This window comes from Alosa pseudoharengus, unplaced genomic scaffold (assembly GCF_046254945.1).
Source record: "Alosa pseudoharengus isolate Yale_2024_CS ecotype anadromous, Long Island Sound unplaced genomic scaffold, YU_APseudo_1.1 YU_APseudo_1.1_scf_23, whole genome shotgun sequence".
NCBI lineage: Eukaryota > Metazoa > Chordata > Actinopteri > Clupeiformes > Clupeidae > Alosa > Alosa pseudoharengus.
The window spans coordinates 26352827-26366417 of record NW_027468685.1 but is presented as its reverse complement, the minus strand read 5'-3'; the positions used below and the strand labels follow the sequence as shown (position 1 = coordinate 26366417).

The window sequence follows — 13591 nt, the reverse complement described above, 5'->3', positions numbered from 1 at the left end:
CAGAGCCACTCAGCTCAGCACAGGTCTTAATCCCGCTAAGCTCCGAAGACAGAGCCTGCGAGCTCTCGTGTCTCTCGCAGCCGGCCAGCCGCTAATCTGGTTATCCGTGAGCGTTACCAGGCCCGACGGGGGGTGGGGTCTCGGCCTCAAGGCCTTGACCTCCAGAACGAGGAGTGAGCAGAACACCGCAACCCTACCTTGGCCGAGCGCGTGGACTAGCGCCAGCGCTGCTGGTCAGATAGGCATGAGCAGCCATCCCAAAGATGTGCTACATTGCTTCAGGGCATACATACCACATGCTGGGGTATCACATGAGTAAGTTAGGGAGTGGGTTAAGTGTTTGACTAAAGGGTACCGGTCTCCATTTGTCTTCTTTGTGCAAACAACCAGCAGATGTCACCATTGTCTTTACCTTTTTGGGGAATGGAGAATTTCAGAGGGACCTTTGGTGCCATATGTTTATCTGCATGATGTCATGGCTTTGAGCCTATGCATGAAGTAAATCTGCAGTAGATTACACAAACTGCAGTATAGACCCTTTCAATCTGTTCCTAGAGGGTTTCCAGTTGAAATGTTCAAAAAACAACACAGATAGCTTTAGCTTAATGCTCTACAAAATGTCGACTTTCAAACATGTTTTTGAGATTTTTGTTTGTGCCCCAGCTATCATTAGCTCAATGTTGATTTCTGTGCCACAGGAAATTACTTGGCAACGCCCATGTTTGTTTAGGCTAAATGCTGTTGAAAAGGTCAATAAGAGAGTGTGATCAAAGCTTCCTCCAGTGGAGTGTGTCGGGCGGCTGAACAGCACACAGTGAACTCCCATTACTCACCCAGCAGTGTATGACATCTCAGGGGAAACTGTGAAAATTGAATTATGGACTTTCCAAAACATAAAACCAGTGGAAGAGGATGATGAGAGATTAGTCACTTCAGGCTAACAACACTCTCTCTGTCTCTGCATTTCTTTCCATTATCTTAATTGATTTGAGGCTGTCGCCTGCAACGTGTCGGACAGGGCTTTTTGAATGAATGGAGTCTTTCCACTGGAGCATCAGTGAGGACCGTGGATAAGTGCTGCTGGTCCGCTTAGCTATGCTTGGTGCTTGGGCTGCTCTAGAGGAGGCATCCGTGGTGTGGAGGAGAGAGCTGTGGACGTCTGCTGGCGCCAGCTTCAAATTTCTCCTTGGTGCCGTAGCGATGACTCATCATGTTGTCATATTGGCCGGCTTTACTTTCAGCAAGATATGCCAGCCGGCCGTCTCTGGCTTGCCTTCTCTCTCTCTCTTTCTCTTTCTCTTCTCTCTGCTTGTGAGGACTCAGATCCTTAGAGGGTATAAGAACTGCTTGTGTGGCGGGGGGTTGCACTTTCAGGGACCTGACCCATGGCACATTGACGAAGCCATAAAACACATTGGAGGACACCTGTCATAGGGTCACATTTTGTCCCTGAAGCTGCTACCACCTTAACATTCGGAGCACTTTTTTAACAGCAAGAGAGGTGTGCAATGTGATGTAACATTCACTTCACTCGCACTACAGAGCTTGTCTCGGTGCATAAAAAGAGCTACAGTGTGTGAGTCACCAGCAGGCTCTTTGGAGCTGATACCTGGACAGATCTCTGAGTGTCATGTCCAAGACACGAGCTGCTGTCCCTAATGCTCTTGGGCGGTTTAAAGCAGGACATCTGGCTGATGTGCGATTGGGATGCAGAAGCAGCATTCTGTCAGCAAGCTTCTGTAATTAAGCTCAAACAACCCTGAAGGTCATTGGGGTCGTTTGGTTTTCTGATGTTTGGGAGTGCAGGGAGAGCGTAATTTGTTAGGGGATGGGGGTTTGGGGAGGGGGAGGGTCAAAAGATGTCAGTCATGGTTCAGGGGGTCAGCTGACAGCACTATCATTTAAATTAATTATGATGAAGGTGGCAAGAGGTGGGCAACTGGAGATCCTGTGACGTTACCATGGAAACGGAGCACAGCATTTGCCACAGAGGATGTGGGGTTTTTTGTATTTGCTTCTTAATTTATTTGCTTATTTATTTACGGAGCACATGTGCGTGCGTGCGTGTGCGTGCGTGTGATTATGAAAGGCGTGCGGGCGGCAGCAGCAAGTGTCCTTCACATCTCCCATTCTTACCGTCCCACGGAGCCTGGTCGGAAGGAAGGAGAGCATTCAGCGGGCTAAACTCATTCAGCCTCCAGGGGAAGATTAACTGAGCGAAAGAAAGAGCGGGGGAGAGACAGAAGAGAGAGGGAGAGAGAGGTGGAGGAGAAGATGGCGTGCGTGTGTGTGTGTGACCTTGGTCAAGATCACCACTCAACAGAGACACAGGAAAGGATGAGAGAAAGCGGAAGGAAAACCATTAATGGAAGGAGACATGTTAGTCTATCATCAAGCTCTCATGGGCTTCCTCTGCTTCCTGTGTGTGTTTGGAGAGAGCGAGAGAGGCAGAGGGAGAGATAAACAGAGAAAGAGAATGAGAGGGAGGAAAAAGAGACGGGAATCTGGAGGGACCAGGGGAGAATAGAGGGAACAGCCAGTGCATTTCTATGATTATGGTGCTGTCATCTGTGGATGTGGGTTTGTGTGTGTGTTGGGGGGGGGGGTTTGTGTGTGTGTGTTGGGGGGGGGGGGGTTGTGTGTGTGTTTGGGGGGCGGGGGGGTTTGTGTGTGTGTTTGGGGGGGGGGGGGGGGGTTTGTGTGTGAGATCGAGAGAGTGCAAGAAAAACCAGTAAGGAGACCAAGCATGTCTTTAGGTCACAGCGTCCTTTGCCTCTTAGTCTCATTATCATGGTCTCATCTCTCTCCCACTCCTTTCCTCTTTCCATTTCTCTCTCTCTCTCCCACTCTATCCTCTTTCCATTTCTCTCTCCCACTCTTTTACTCTTTCCCTTCCTCTCTTTCTCTCCCTCTCTCTTTCTCCCACTCTTTTTCCCTTCCTCTCTCCCACTATTTTCCTCTTTCCCTCCTCTCTCTCCCCCCCTCTCTCTCTCCCCTCTCTCTCTCTGTCTCTCTCTCTCTCTGGTGTCGAGGATGAAATATTCATAGTGCTCAGGATTGGCTGGTGGAGCAGAGGGGCTGGAACAGAGAGTGACACTGCTTTAAGGGAGACGCTCTCATTGTATAAACACACACACACACACACACACACTCCCTCCGTTTTCTTCTCTTTTCCTCTCTCTGTCACACACACACACACACACACACACACACACAGAGAGAGAGGAGGGGAGAGGCATTCCACAGTCCTGGCGAGTCTCTGCTCTGCCTCATGCTCAAACACACACACGCGCCCGTGCACGTCACACCTCACACACACTCTCAGGCAAGCATACGCGCAGGCAGCAGCGCACACACACACACACACACACACACACACACACACACACACACAGAGAGACACACATACTGGCTAGTGGTTGGAGCGGAGCAGCCAGCCAGGCAGGCAGAAAGGGAGAGAGAGAGACAGACAGCGTGAGCAGGGAGAGGAGCGGTTTAGCGTTAGCGCTGGTTTAGCGGAGCTGTCGGGTATCTGCAGGCTCCTGCCCATGACCGAGCTCTAATGGAGGGAGACGCCGAGGGGGAGCATGTGCTCCGGGTAAGTCACACACTGCCTTTCTCTCAGTGTGTGTGTGTGTGTGTGTGTTTAGAGTGAGGGTGCTGCTTGTGTATGTGTACCTTAGACCTGACATGCATGCATTTGCTCCGATGTTGAACGTGTGTGTGTGTGTGTGTGTGTGTGTTCACAGGTCTAATATGCTGTGTCTAATATAGTATGTGCACAGCTACTGCACATGCGAGACAGTACGTCCCATACATACGTCTGTGTGTGTGTGTGTGTGTGTGTGTGTGTGTCTCCGCATGGAGCCTGTCTGTCTCTAAGGGAGGTGAAAAAGGTCTTTCAGGATGTTTATAGACAGATGCAGAGACAGCAAGATGGAGAGTGTGTGTGTGAGAGAGAGACAGAGAGAATGAGGTGAAAGAAAGAGTGTGGTTCTGGGCTCAAGACTTGCCTCATCAACAAGCCCTGTGGCTAAGAGGAAATGATCAGTGAGAGCTTTTACTGGGCAGAGAGAGAAGGAGAGGAGAGCAGAAACAGACATGGCCGCTATGATAACTGGGGCAAGGAGAGGTGGAAGGAGTGTGTGTGTGAGAGAGATAGATAGAGAGAGAGAGAGAGAGAGAGAGAGAGAGAGAGAGAGAGAGAGAGAGGGGTAAGAGATGGTGGCAGGATGTCAGAAGCAGAGAGGAAGGATGAAAACGTGGGAGAGAGAGAGAGAGAGAGACGTGCAGAGCAATAAATGGGACAGTGATGATCTATTGTAAACATTGATTGAGGCTTCAGAGAGTGACTCAGTGGCAGTCAAAGATGAAGATCTAATTGAATCTGGCTGTGAATAAGGGGAAGGCGACTCAGATGAGAGAAATATGGATCCTGTGTGTGTGCGTGTGTGCACATGTGTGTTTTTTTTTTTTGACCCGGCAATAGTTTAAAAGCATGGGCAGTTTTTCAGGCTTGTCAGTGTGTGTCTCAGTTTGAGTGACAGTGAACGTTGCTGGGGTTGTGACATTTATTGATGCTTGCTGTCCAAGGTGACCAAGTAATCGGATTCTCCAGGCCGTAGGCTGATTAATCCGCTCCTTGGCCCATACTCCTGCAGACTAACACCTACCATCAGGGCTGAGAATGTAAATCAACCTGTCTCTATCAGAAATGTGGTCAAATTAGTAAATCCTTATAAAGTGCTAATAACGGTACGTGTCTACCACTGACAAAATCAGCATAGTATTTCAATGATAGGTCAGTGGCCACTGGCCACAGCAGACAGTTATTGCATTATCATGACTAGTTTTTGCCCCAACAGGGGCGATCCCACAGTCCTTTTATAGAACAGGTAGGCCGAGGCCTCAGGCAGGTGTGGCTCACCTGTGATTTGAGGTAAGGGAAAGAAAACAGCCAACACCAAACAGGGTCATCTAAATGAACTGTCTTGCAGAAACGGCCACCACAGCTGGGGGATGTATCGATGGCTGCTGGAGATTGTTTACTGGGCCAGGGTCACCATGGGTATCCCCTTCTTCGTCCTCATGCTTTGGTCAATTAACGACAAGTCATTTGTGGGGGTGCACCGCTGAGCGTTTTTGTGTTTCTCTGGGTTTGATGTCTGTCTGTGTGACCCCAAACTGAGGGTCCTAGTGCCAGATCAGGGGCCGATCCATTCCGGGTCCGAGACAGACTCCGTTGCTAATATTGAGACCCTGGAGCTTTTGGTTGGTTGTTGGGAGACTGGAAGGCAGAACCTGGAGGGCTGTTTGTGGGAACCAGGGAGGGATCCAGCTGAGCTGGCTTTCCTAATGTGTTTGTTTTGCGGAAGAGGTGCTGACTCTCAGGAAACGAGATTAAATCACAGCTTAAGCTGCACAGTTTACTGTACACACAGAAACATACTGTTGGCTTATGTGGCTAGATTGTGGTTTCAGTAATGGTTTAGGTTATAACTAAGAGGGCGTAAGGCCCAAGTGTGTCATGAAGAAATCATCAAACATAGAAGAGTAATACTTAGAAAAATAATACGCTAATCACACACTGAATATGTAGCCTTCATTATGGAATCATCAAAGGGTAGTAACTGTCAAGAGTCACAACCTCCTTGGAGTTTGACTTTGTTGTGTTTATTATACTGCAACATGTGCCTTTCCTGTAAAAACCTTCCTGTGTCATTGACAACTTTAGTTAATTTCTTCATGATGACTGCATGGAATTAGCCACATTTTGCTCCACTTCACTTTCGGTGAGAGTATTTTTATAGTACTTTAACAAGCCTTTTCCCCAGGTGTGAACCCAGGACCTACAGGTGTGTGTGAATTAGTGAGGTTTCCACAGTGGAGAACTGATTAGTTTCTTGCTTTTTACCCTGGAACAGTAGCACACACCTTCACATAAACACAAGAAGCTTCTTATGGTACACCTATTATGGGATGTTGACACACACCTAAGCCGTGGACATCAAGAAGCTTCTGATGTCTGCGCACCTTGCATTAATATGGATTGTAGTAGTCTACTTATTGCCATGGGACAGGAAGTTGACTTAGAGAAGCATCCAGTGGGATTCCCAGTGCTGAAAGATAATTATGCACTATCATTGTGTTTTGATAGCTGTGTGTGTGTGTGTGAGAGAGAGAGAGAGTGTGTGTGTGAAGGTCCCCCAGGCCTTCAAGGTCTCCGTAGCAGGCCAGTTGTCACAGAGTGGGGCTATGGGAGGCAGCTAGTGACGTCAGTGTCAAGAGCCTGGATCTTTTCCCGGCAGGGCCCTCCTGGAATAGAGGAGGTCTGGCAGGCAGTCTAAGTTTACACAATACACACACACACACACACACACACGCACACACACGCACACAGGGATAGCATAAATGCACCCATATAGACTCACTCACAGGCACCGCCATGGGAACGTTTCTATTTTAGTCCGTTCCGAAATATTTGGCCTGTGGTCAAACTGTGCTCATTCAGTATCCCTTAACTAGAGACCCCGGGTAGAGCAAGATGTCATGAGAGACATTCAACTCCTCCACGACATTTCTCTTCACGGAATCGCTCACTCGCCTCAATAATTCCTCTTTCTCATTTTTCCTCTCTCTCTCTCTTTCTCTCTCTCACTGCCAAAAAGAGTGGGGTCACATGGATCAGGAGGGCAAGCTCTGCGGAAGCGAGGGATGAGAACGGAGGATGTGTGTGGGAATGGTGCGGTAAAGATGGCCCCTGATACTTCCACTGGGCCTGTGCGGAGACCACCCCAGAGCTCCATCAGCTAGCTTAGCCCAGGGGGCAGCATGTTCCTGGAGCTCAATCTCTCACAGAGCAAGATGTTTGAAACCATCGAGGTCATGGGTTTGAGTCCCATCAAGCAGATTGATTGGGTGGAGTGATGAAGCCCATTTTTAGCACAATTGGACTGATTGGACAGGTTATAGTCTGCTTCTACTGTAGGTCTGAATGCACGAGACCAATCGAGGCTAAATTGCTCATGCAGGCCAGTAGTATTACCCAGAGGTTGAGTGGGCTGCAGACAATGAGTGCGTTACTCTTGATTTCCCCTGACTCTCACGTTTCGGTTGTGACAGTGCCTACTTGGAATAGAGTTGGAGAAGCGTCAGGCATCCAAAATAGACTAGGCGCACTCGAGTGGAGAGAGCCGTGTCTGGGATGCTTCTGATGCGTGCTGGTACACTTGGTGACAATGACACTGAGTATGGCGGCAATACACTCCAGGAACGCAGTGTCACAGACGCGGACAGAATTGCAGACGGACCTGGCGGAAAATTGGGGTTGGGCGGTGAGCCCACAGAGTGTAGATGGGACCTGGTGGAAAAATTGGGGTCAGACAGTGAGGCCCACAGATGAAGCAGATCTGAGCTGCACCGCATCCGGGCCAGTCCTGTTCCCAGGTTGAGCTGGCCGTCTGTGGGGAACACAAACCCAAACAACCGTCAGCGGACAGGAGGGACCCACACTGGGCAGCAGACGCTCAAATGTCCTGAGGCGGACAGCCTAAACAGATTAGCCTACAACGTGACACAAATAGCCAACGCTGCCAGATCTGAGCCACTTCCCAGCCACACCTGAGCCACATCCGTTCCAGAACCCGCTGCCGTCTGCCGGCCTGACTAGACGTGTCCTATCTGTGCGTCTGCTGGGCTAGATAAATCAAATGGAAATGTGATGGAAATGGCACAGCGTGAGGGACAGCAGAGGTGGGTCTTCCTAGGACTCCCCAGCTGCTCCACCTCTCTGTGGGGTCCGTCCGGAGGCGTAGGGAGGCCACAACGGGGGCCACAGGATGGGCCGTAGGGGCCTGTGTAGAGGGCTCAGACCTCAACATGGGGCTCCCCGCAACAGGCAACGCCTAAACCACATGAACACACATGCTCGACAATACACAGGGGCTAGTCGTGGTCTACACTACAGATCCAACTGGTTGCGAGGCTATTTGGCCAAAAGACGTACCCACATAGATTGTGTGCGTTCCAACAAGTTCTGCTCTACATTCATACACTGCATTGCCTTGGGTGTTTTCACACACACATACGTACTCACACACACACACACACACACACACACAGACAGAGAGAGAGAGATTCTAGTATACAACATCCATAATAGCATGGAAATTCTGTCATGCATGCATGGAAACACAGCTTCAGAAACACACACACACTCACTCACGTTGGAATAAGACCTGCTGTGTTTGTTTTCATCTTTGTTGACAGCATGTGCCCTGATATGTGAGTCTGTGTCGTTGCTTTTTGAAAGGGCTGCACAAAGCAGTCTCCTACAGATAGAAACGGCTATGAATTATTCACCATTATATCCTCCTCAATGATTATGTACACACGCACACACGCACACACATAGAGTATGCATGCACACACACACACACACACACTGGGCGAATCACATCAACCCCAGCCAATCAGTTCAATGTTAAGTGACCTTTTCTCTCTTTAAGTGCGGAAATGACATCTCTCGGCACTGGCGTCTGGGGATTGCCGTGCCGATAAGGTCCACAGCACAGGGGACAGAACTGGCTCAGTTTCAGCACCCAGCCAGCTGCTGGGCCACCCTGATAGCAGGCCAGTCTGACCCCGATCTGGCTTGGGTCTGGCCCAGATTCAACTCTGTGAGCCCTCCGGTCATCCGTTATCTGTTCTGACCCCAAGCAAAGCGGGTCTGTTTTTTTTCGAGGCGCTTGGGCGGATGTGCATTTTTGTTTTGGGCGCCAGCTTGCTGAAAGGTCACTGCAGTCATCACGCTGGTGTGCAGGCGGAGGTGGCATTTCCTCTTAGTTTCTACCCCACTGCTGCCTGCGCCAGCTTCACTCACTGCGCCAGGCTGGCAGTTCCCTGGCTGGCTTGCCAATGCCTTCCTTTCATCCTGTCAGACACCCGACACCACAGGGCCTTGCCACAGCGGAGGCTTTTATAGGCGGTCAACAGAGAATGAGGTGCACACGCCACCGTCTTGAGATACCTCACAAACAACACGAAGACACACACACACACACACACACACACACACACACACACACACACACACACACACTACAGAGACACACACACAAATACACACACACACATACACACACTACAGAGACACACTCACTGACACACACACACACACTACAAAGTAGGGGTGGGCGATATATATCGTCTGCGATAATATCGTGATTGTTGTTTTAACGATGTGCAAATTGACATTATCGAGTATTTAAATTACTTATGGGGAAAAACACTCGAAATCACGCACTGAAGACTCATACATTCCCAGGAGCTAGGCTATGCGGGAGAAGTGCAGCAGAGCAAGTGTCACGTGATCACTAGTGGGTCACAAAGTTGTCTCACGCACGCCTAATGTTTATTTTGTGCAGCAAGAGTAGCCTACTTGGGATTTTATGTGGCTACTTCTGTTCAAGTAGCATTGATAAGACAGTCACGTTTTGTCCTACACAGTATTATATGGAGAGAAAACATTAGCCTTTGAGTATTTTATAAGTCAGTTGTAAACAAATAACTATTCTCATGTAACTCTTTTGTAAATGGACTGAAGTTCGCTCTAAATATCTACGTTTACCGATTGTGCTAACTGTTAGCATTTCTCATTTACATTAGCCATAAGCTAACGCATTAGTTTCTATTCTGTAACTTGGAATGCTAACCTACAAGATTGCTCTAAAACAAAACATACAGTATAAAGAAATAACTGAGATGTAGGCTACTCTGTTGGTCTGCTCTTAGTTTTACAGTGAATCCTATGTAAAGGTTTGAAAGGAACTTCAGCTTCAGACTTTCTCTTGGGAAACTGTTAGGCCTATTCATCTTCTCTAATGTAGCTGGCTAGACCATGTCATTGCCACACACACAAGTGGGGGCAGAATTGGAAATGTGTCATAGAGTGACAATGCATTGGTTGATTTGGTTAAAAAGTCACAGGTTAGGTTATTGGTTATTATTGTAATGATGCTATTCATAAATAATGAGCTGTAAAGTAACTCTGACTTTAACAAAAACATTTTTTTAAAAGGATATCGACTAATTATCGTTATCGTCAAAATCACAAAAAATATCGAGATATTATTTTTTGTCCATATCGCCCACCCCTACTACAAAGACACACACACAAATACTGTACACACACACTGACACACTACAGAGACACACACACTGACACACACACACTAGAGACACACACATAGACAAACACCCACATTTACAAAGACAAACACACACACACACATACACACACTTGTATGGCATGTATGATGTCAGTCGGTAAGCGTTCAGGGTTCAGGAGGTGACCTTGGAGTCAGCGCCCCACCACAGCACCCACACTCTGCTGCAAACTCAGATGCCAAAGATACCTCCTGAGGTCTTCACACACACACACACACACAAATATAACCACCGGGTCAGCAAATAAACACTGGTCTGGTACCCCACCATGGCACCCACCAACACACACACGTCCATATCCTCACGCAGACATACAGACACACACACTGACACACACACAGTGCATCTGTGCTCCACACAGACAAAGCACATGCTCCTGAGGTTTATTTTAGACTAGAATGACTAGGTCACACTGACATTTTCATACATACGCACTCACACACACACACACACACATTCATTTCAGAGGTATTGGCATTGCATCATTGATACTTGAAAGGGTGGAAGGGTCGTGCTCCAAACAGCATGCATGAACATGTGACCTATACCATTTCATGGAATATCACACCTACACACACACACACACACTAGTGACCAAAACACAACTCATATCAGTCAGAGGGCAACAGCCAATGCCCTAACACTACTTAGAAAGATGTGTGTTCTCCCTCATTTGTGGTGAAATAGTTAAACTTCCTATGTTTATTCCTTTAAAGACAACAAACACTCCCACAACACACACACACACACACACCTGTGACCAGGAAAACAGTTGATCAGCCTCTGAGTAAACGGACACCAGCCAAAGCCCTAACACATGTGGAAATGTTATTCCTCTTTCTCTCTGGTCGTAGTACTTCAAAAGGTTTCCCATAATCCACTATATTTACCCTCATCCCACCCGAACCCCCACCCCATGGATAGCCTCAGCCCCCTGAAGGCATTCAGTCTTATCGAGCCCTCTCCAGACAACACCGCCACGCTACTGGGGAAGAGTCACATTGTGGTGGAGAAACACTGACAACCTGCGTCGCAAGGCTGCTGCCCGTTTGCAGTATGCTAATGCTAATGACTTCGATCCTCAATGTCAGCATGTCATTGGCACTCTACCGCAGCCTCGGCTCCAGTATCCCAGCGTGCACTGGGGCAGCGCAGGGAAAGAGGATGGAGGGACAGAATGACTGTGATGTGAATAGGGGGGTTCATGTTCCCACTCTCTTGCTTGCTCTCTATCTATCTCACACACACACACACACACACACACACATGCACTACACTCATATTGGCTTGCACTAGACTGACAGTCGGATCAGGGCTACTGTGGTTTTGAGTGTGTGTGTGTGTGTGTGTGTGTGTGTGTGGCAGCTGCTGTTAAAGACGTGTAGTAGAGTATGTGTAGTTAAAGAGCTGCCACCAGGCCATATCCCGAGGGGATGGAGAACAGGTGCTGTGTGTCCTCTGCTCGAGCTGCTGCTGTGGAGACCAACACTGTCTGTGCACACACACACACATGCACACACACATGCGCACACATGTAGCAAATTCTGCCATTAACAGGCTGAAACATATTCACATGCACACACACAGATGCACACAGTAAGCACATGTAGCATGCTGGCATAAACAGGCTGAGACATATGCACGTGCATACACACACACACTCACACACACAGAAACGTGGGCACATTCACTGATGTACATTATCTATACCACTTACACTCGCCAACCTATAAAATGTAAGTATTGTGTTGAGATAAATTCTCACATGCACGCACACACACACAGGCTCACATACACACACACACACACACACACATATTGTGATGCAGACCTGTCATATCCATCACCTCCTTCAGAACACTCTTCTCTCCAGGGAGAGGCCTGTCAGACTGTGGCCATGTCTGTCTGTGTGTGTGTGTGTGTGTGTGTGGTTGTTTCAGTGATTGGATGCTTGTTTGTGTGTGTGTGTGTGTGTGCGCTTGTATGTCAGGGGGTGATTGAGTGCTTGTTTGTGTGTGTGTGTATGTGTATGACTGAGTGAGTGTATGTATGCATTATAATCAAAGCACAGTGAGTTTGCTGAGCTCCATAAAGCATCTCTCTCTCTCTACCTCTCTCTCTCTCTCTCTCTCTTTCTCGCCATAGATTCTAACCTGTGGGGGACATAATGCTTTCTGCTTGTTTTGATCATCGCCATGAGACGTGACATCAGTGGGTCTGTCAGTCAGTGTGTTCTCTGTCTCCATTGATTTTTCATAAATGACGGCAGTAGCAGACGCTACAGTCGGTCTTCACCTCATCTGACCCAGACGGGAGGATGCAGCTCTTGCTCAGTTACCAAAGCGCTCTGTTTTAGGAGCTCAAAAACTCCCTAAAGCCAGGTTTAGATGGAGGGCTTAAAATTCTCTGGCACTGTGCCTGATTTCAAGTGTTGGCCAGGCAGGTCAAGATTTGAAAAACAGATAATTATATTGGTGACTTCGAAAGTTTCTGATAACTACACGCATAGACATTTTCCTTGCTTTAGCCTAAGTATTGTAAATGTAGCAAAAGAGATTTATTAATTTTAGATTTAATGTTAGGGGTGTGATGATACACTTAGCCCACGAGACGATACACGATATTGGGTTCACTAGAACAAGACGAGACAATATTATAACACTATTTTAAAAAAATCTTCAATAATGAAATATATTACTGGAAAAATACCCTTTAATAGAGTATTTTAATAGAGAATAAAGTCACAGAATGCAACACAATCCAGGTGTATTATATTTTGAAATGTTTTAACTAGTGATATTTATTTCAAACCAAGTACGAGTAGCCTATTTGCATTTGTTTACTTGCCTCTACTGATCAGTAGAGACTACTACCACATACATAATTATTAGGCTAGCATAAAATGCAATGAATTCTTTTTTTTTTCCAATTAAATAAATAATAGTGAGTATCACTGTAATAGCAGACTATTTCAAACTGAAATGTCTCCAAATTTCATTTCATTGTCACCTCATTTAATTTGAACAAATTATCAACAAGACTATTTTGTACTGCTTCCACGTTATCTCTCCCTAGTCAGTATCAGACAAGTTACCATAAGACTGTCAGTAGACACTTTTAAAAATGGCTTGGCTCTTTTAAGAGTTTGACATCACTCCCTTCACAGATTTTTGTTTACTTTTCCCTCAACTCCCGGTGAAGTGCACTACAGTAACACACCATGTGCCACTTTAAAGATATAATTATTTAATGTTATTAATGTGGATGTTGTTGCTGAGGCCTTAAACACTCATCGTGTAGTTAACCAAAGATACTTTAGCTTACCAAGATGAAACATTTCAGGCTTCGCCAGTGGAACAAAATT

General features: G+C 47.3%; 1 protein-coding gene across 5 annotated transcripts in view; it reads left to right on the top strand.

Moving 5' to 3' along the window:
• LOC143140979 (sodium bicarbonate cotransporter 3-like) overlaps positions 1-13591 on the top strand; it is an 85021-nt gene that overhangs the window by 18305 nt on the left and 53125 nt on the right. Inside the window, exon 1 of one of the 5 annotated variants that reach the window (XM_076302168.1) lies at positions 3233-3598. The exons of the other annotated variants lie outside the window; for them this stretch is intronic. Within the exon in view, the coding sequence (XP_076158283.1) occupies positions 3563-3598 (36 nt within the window). The 5' untranslated portion in view covers positions 3233-3562. Of the gene's footprint in view, positions 1-3232; positions 3599-13591 lie in introns of those variants that run through there. 5 annotated transcript variants of the gene reach the window in all.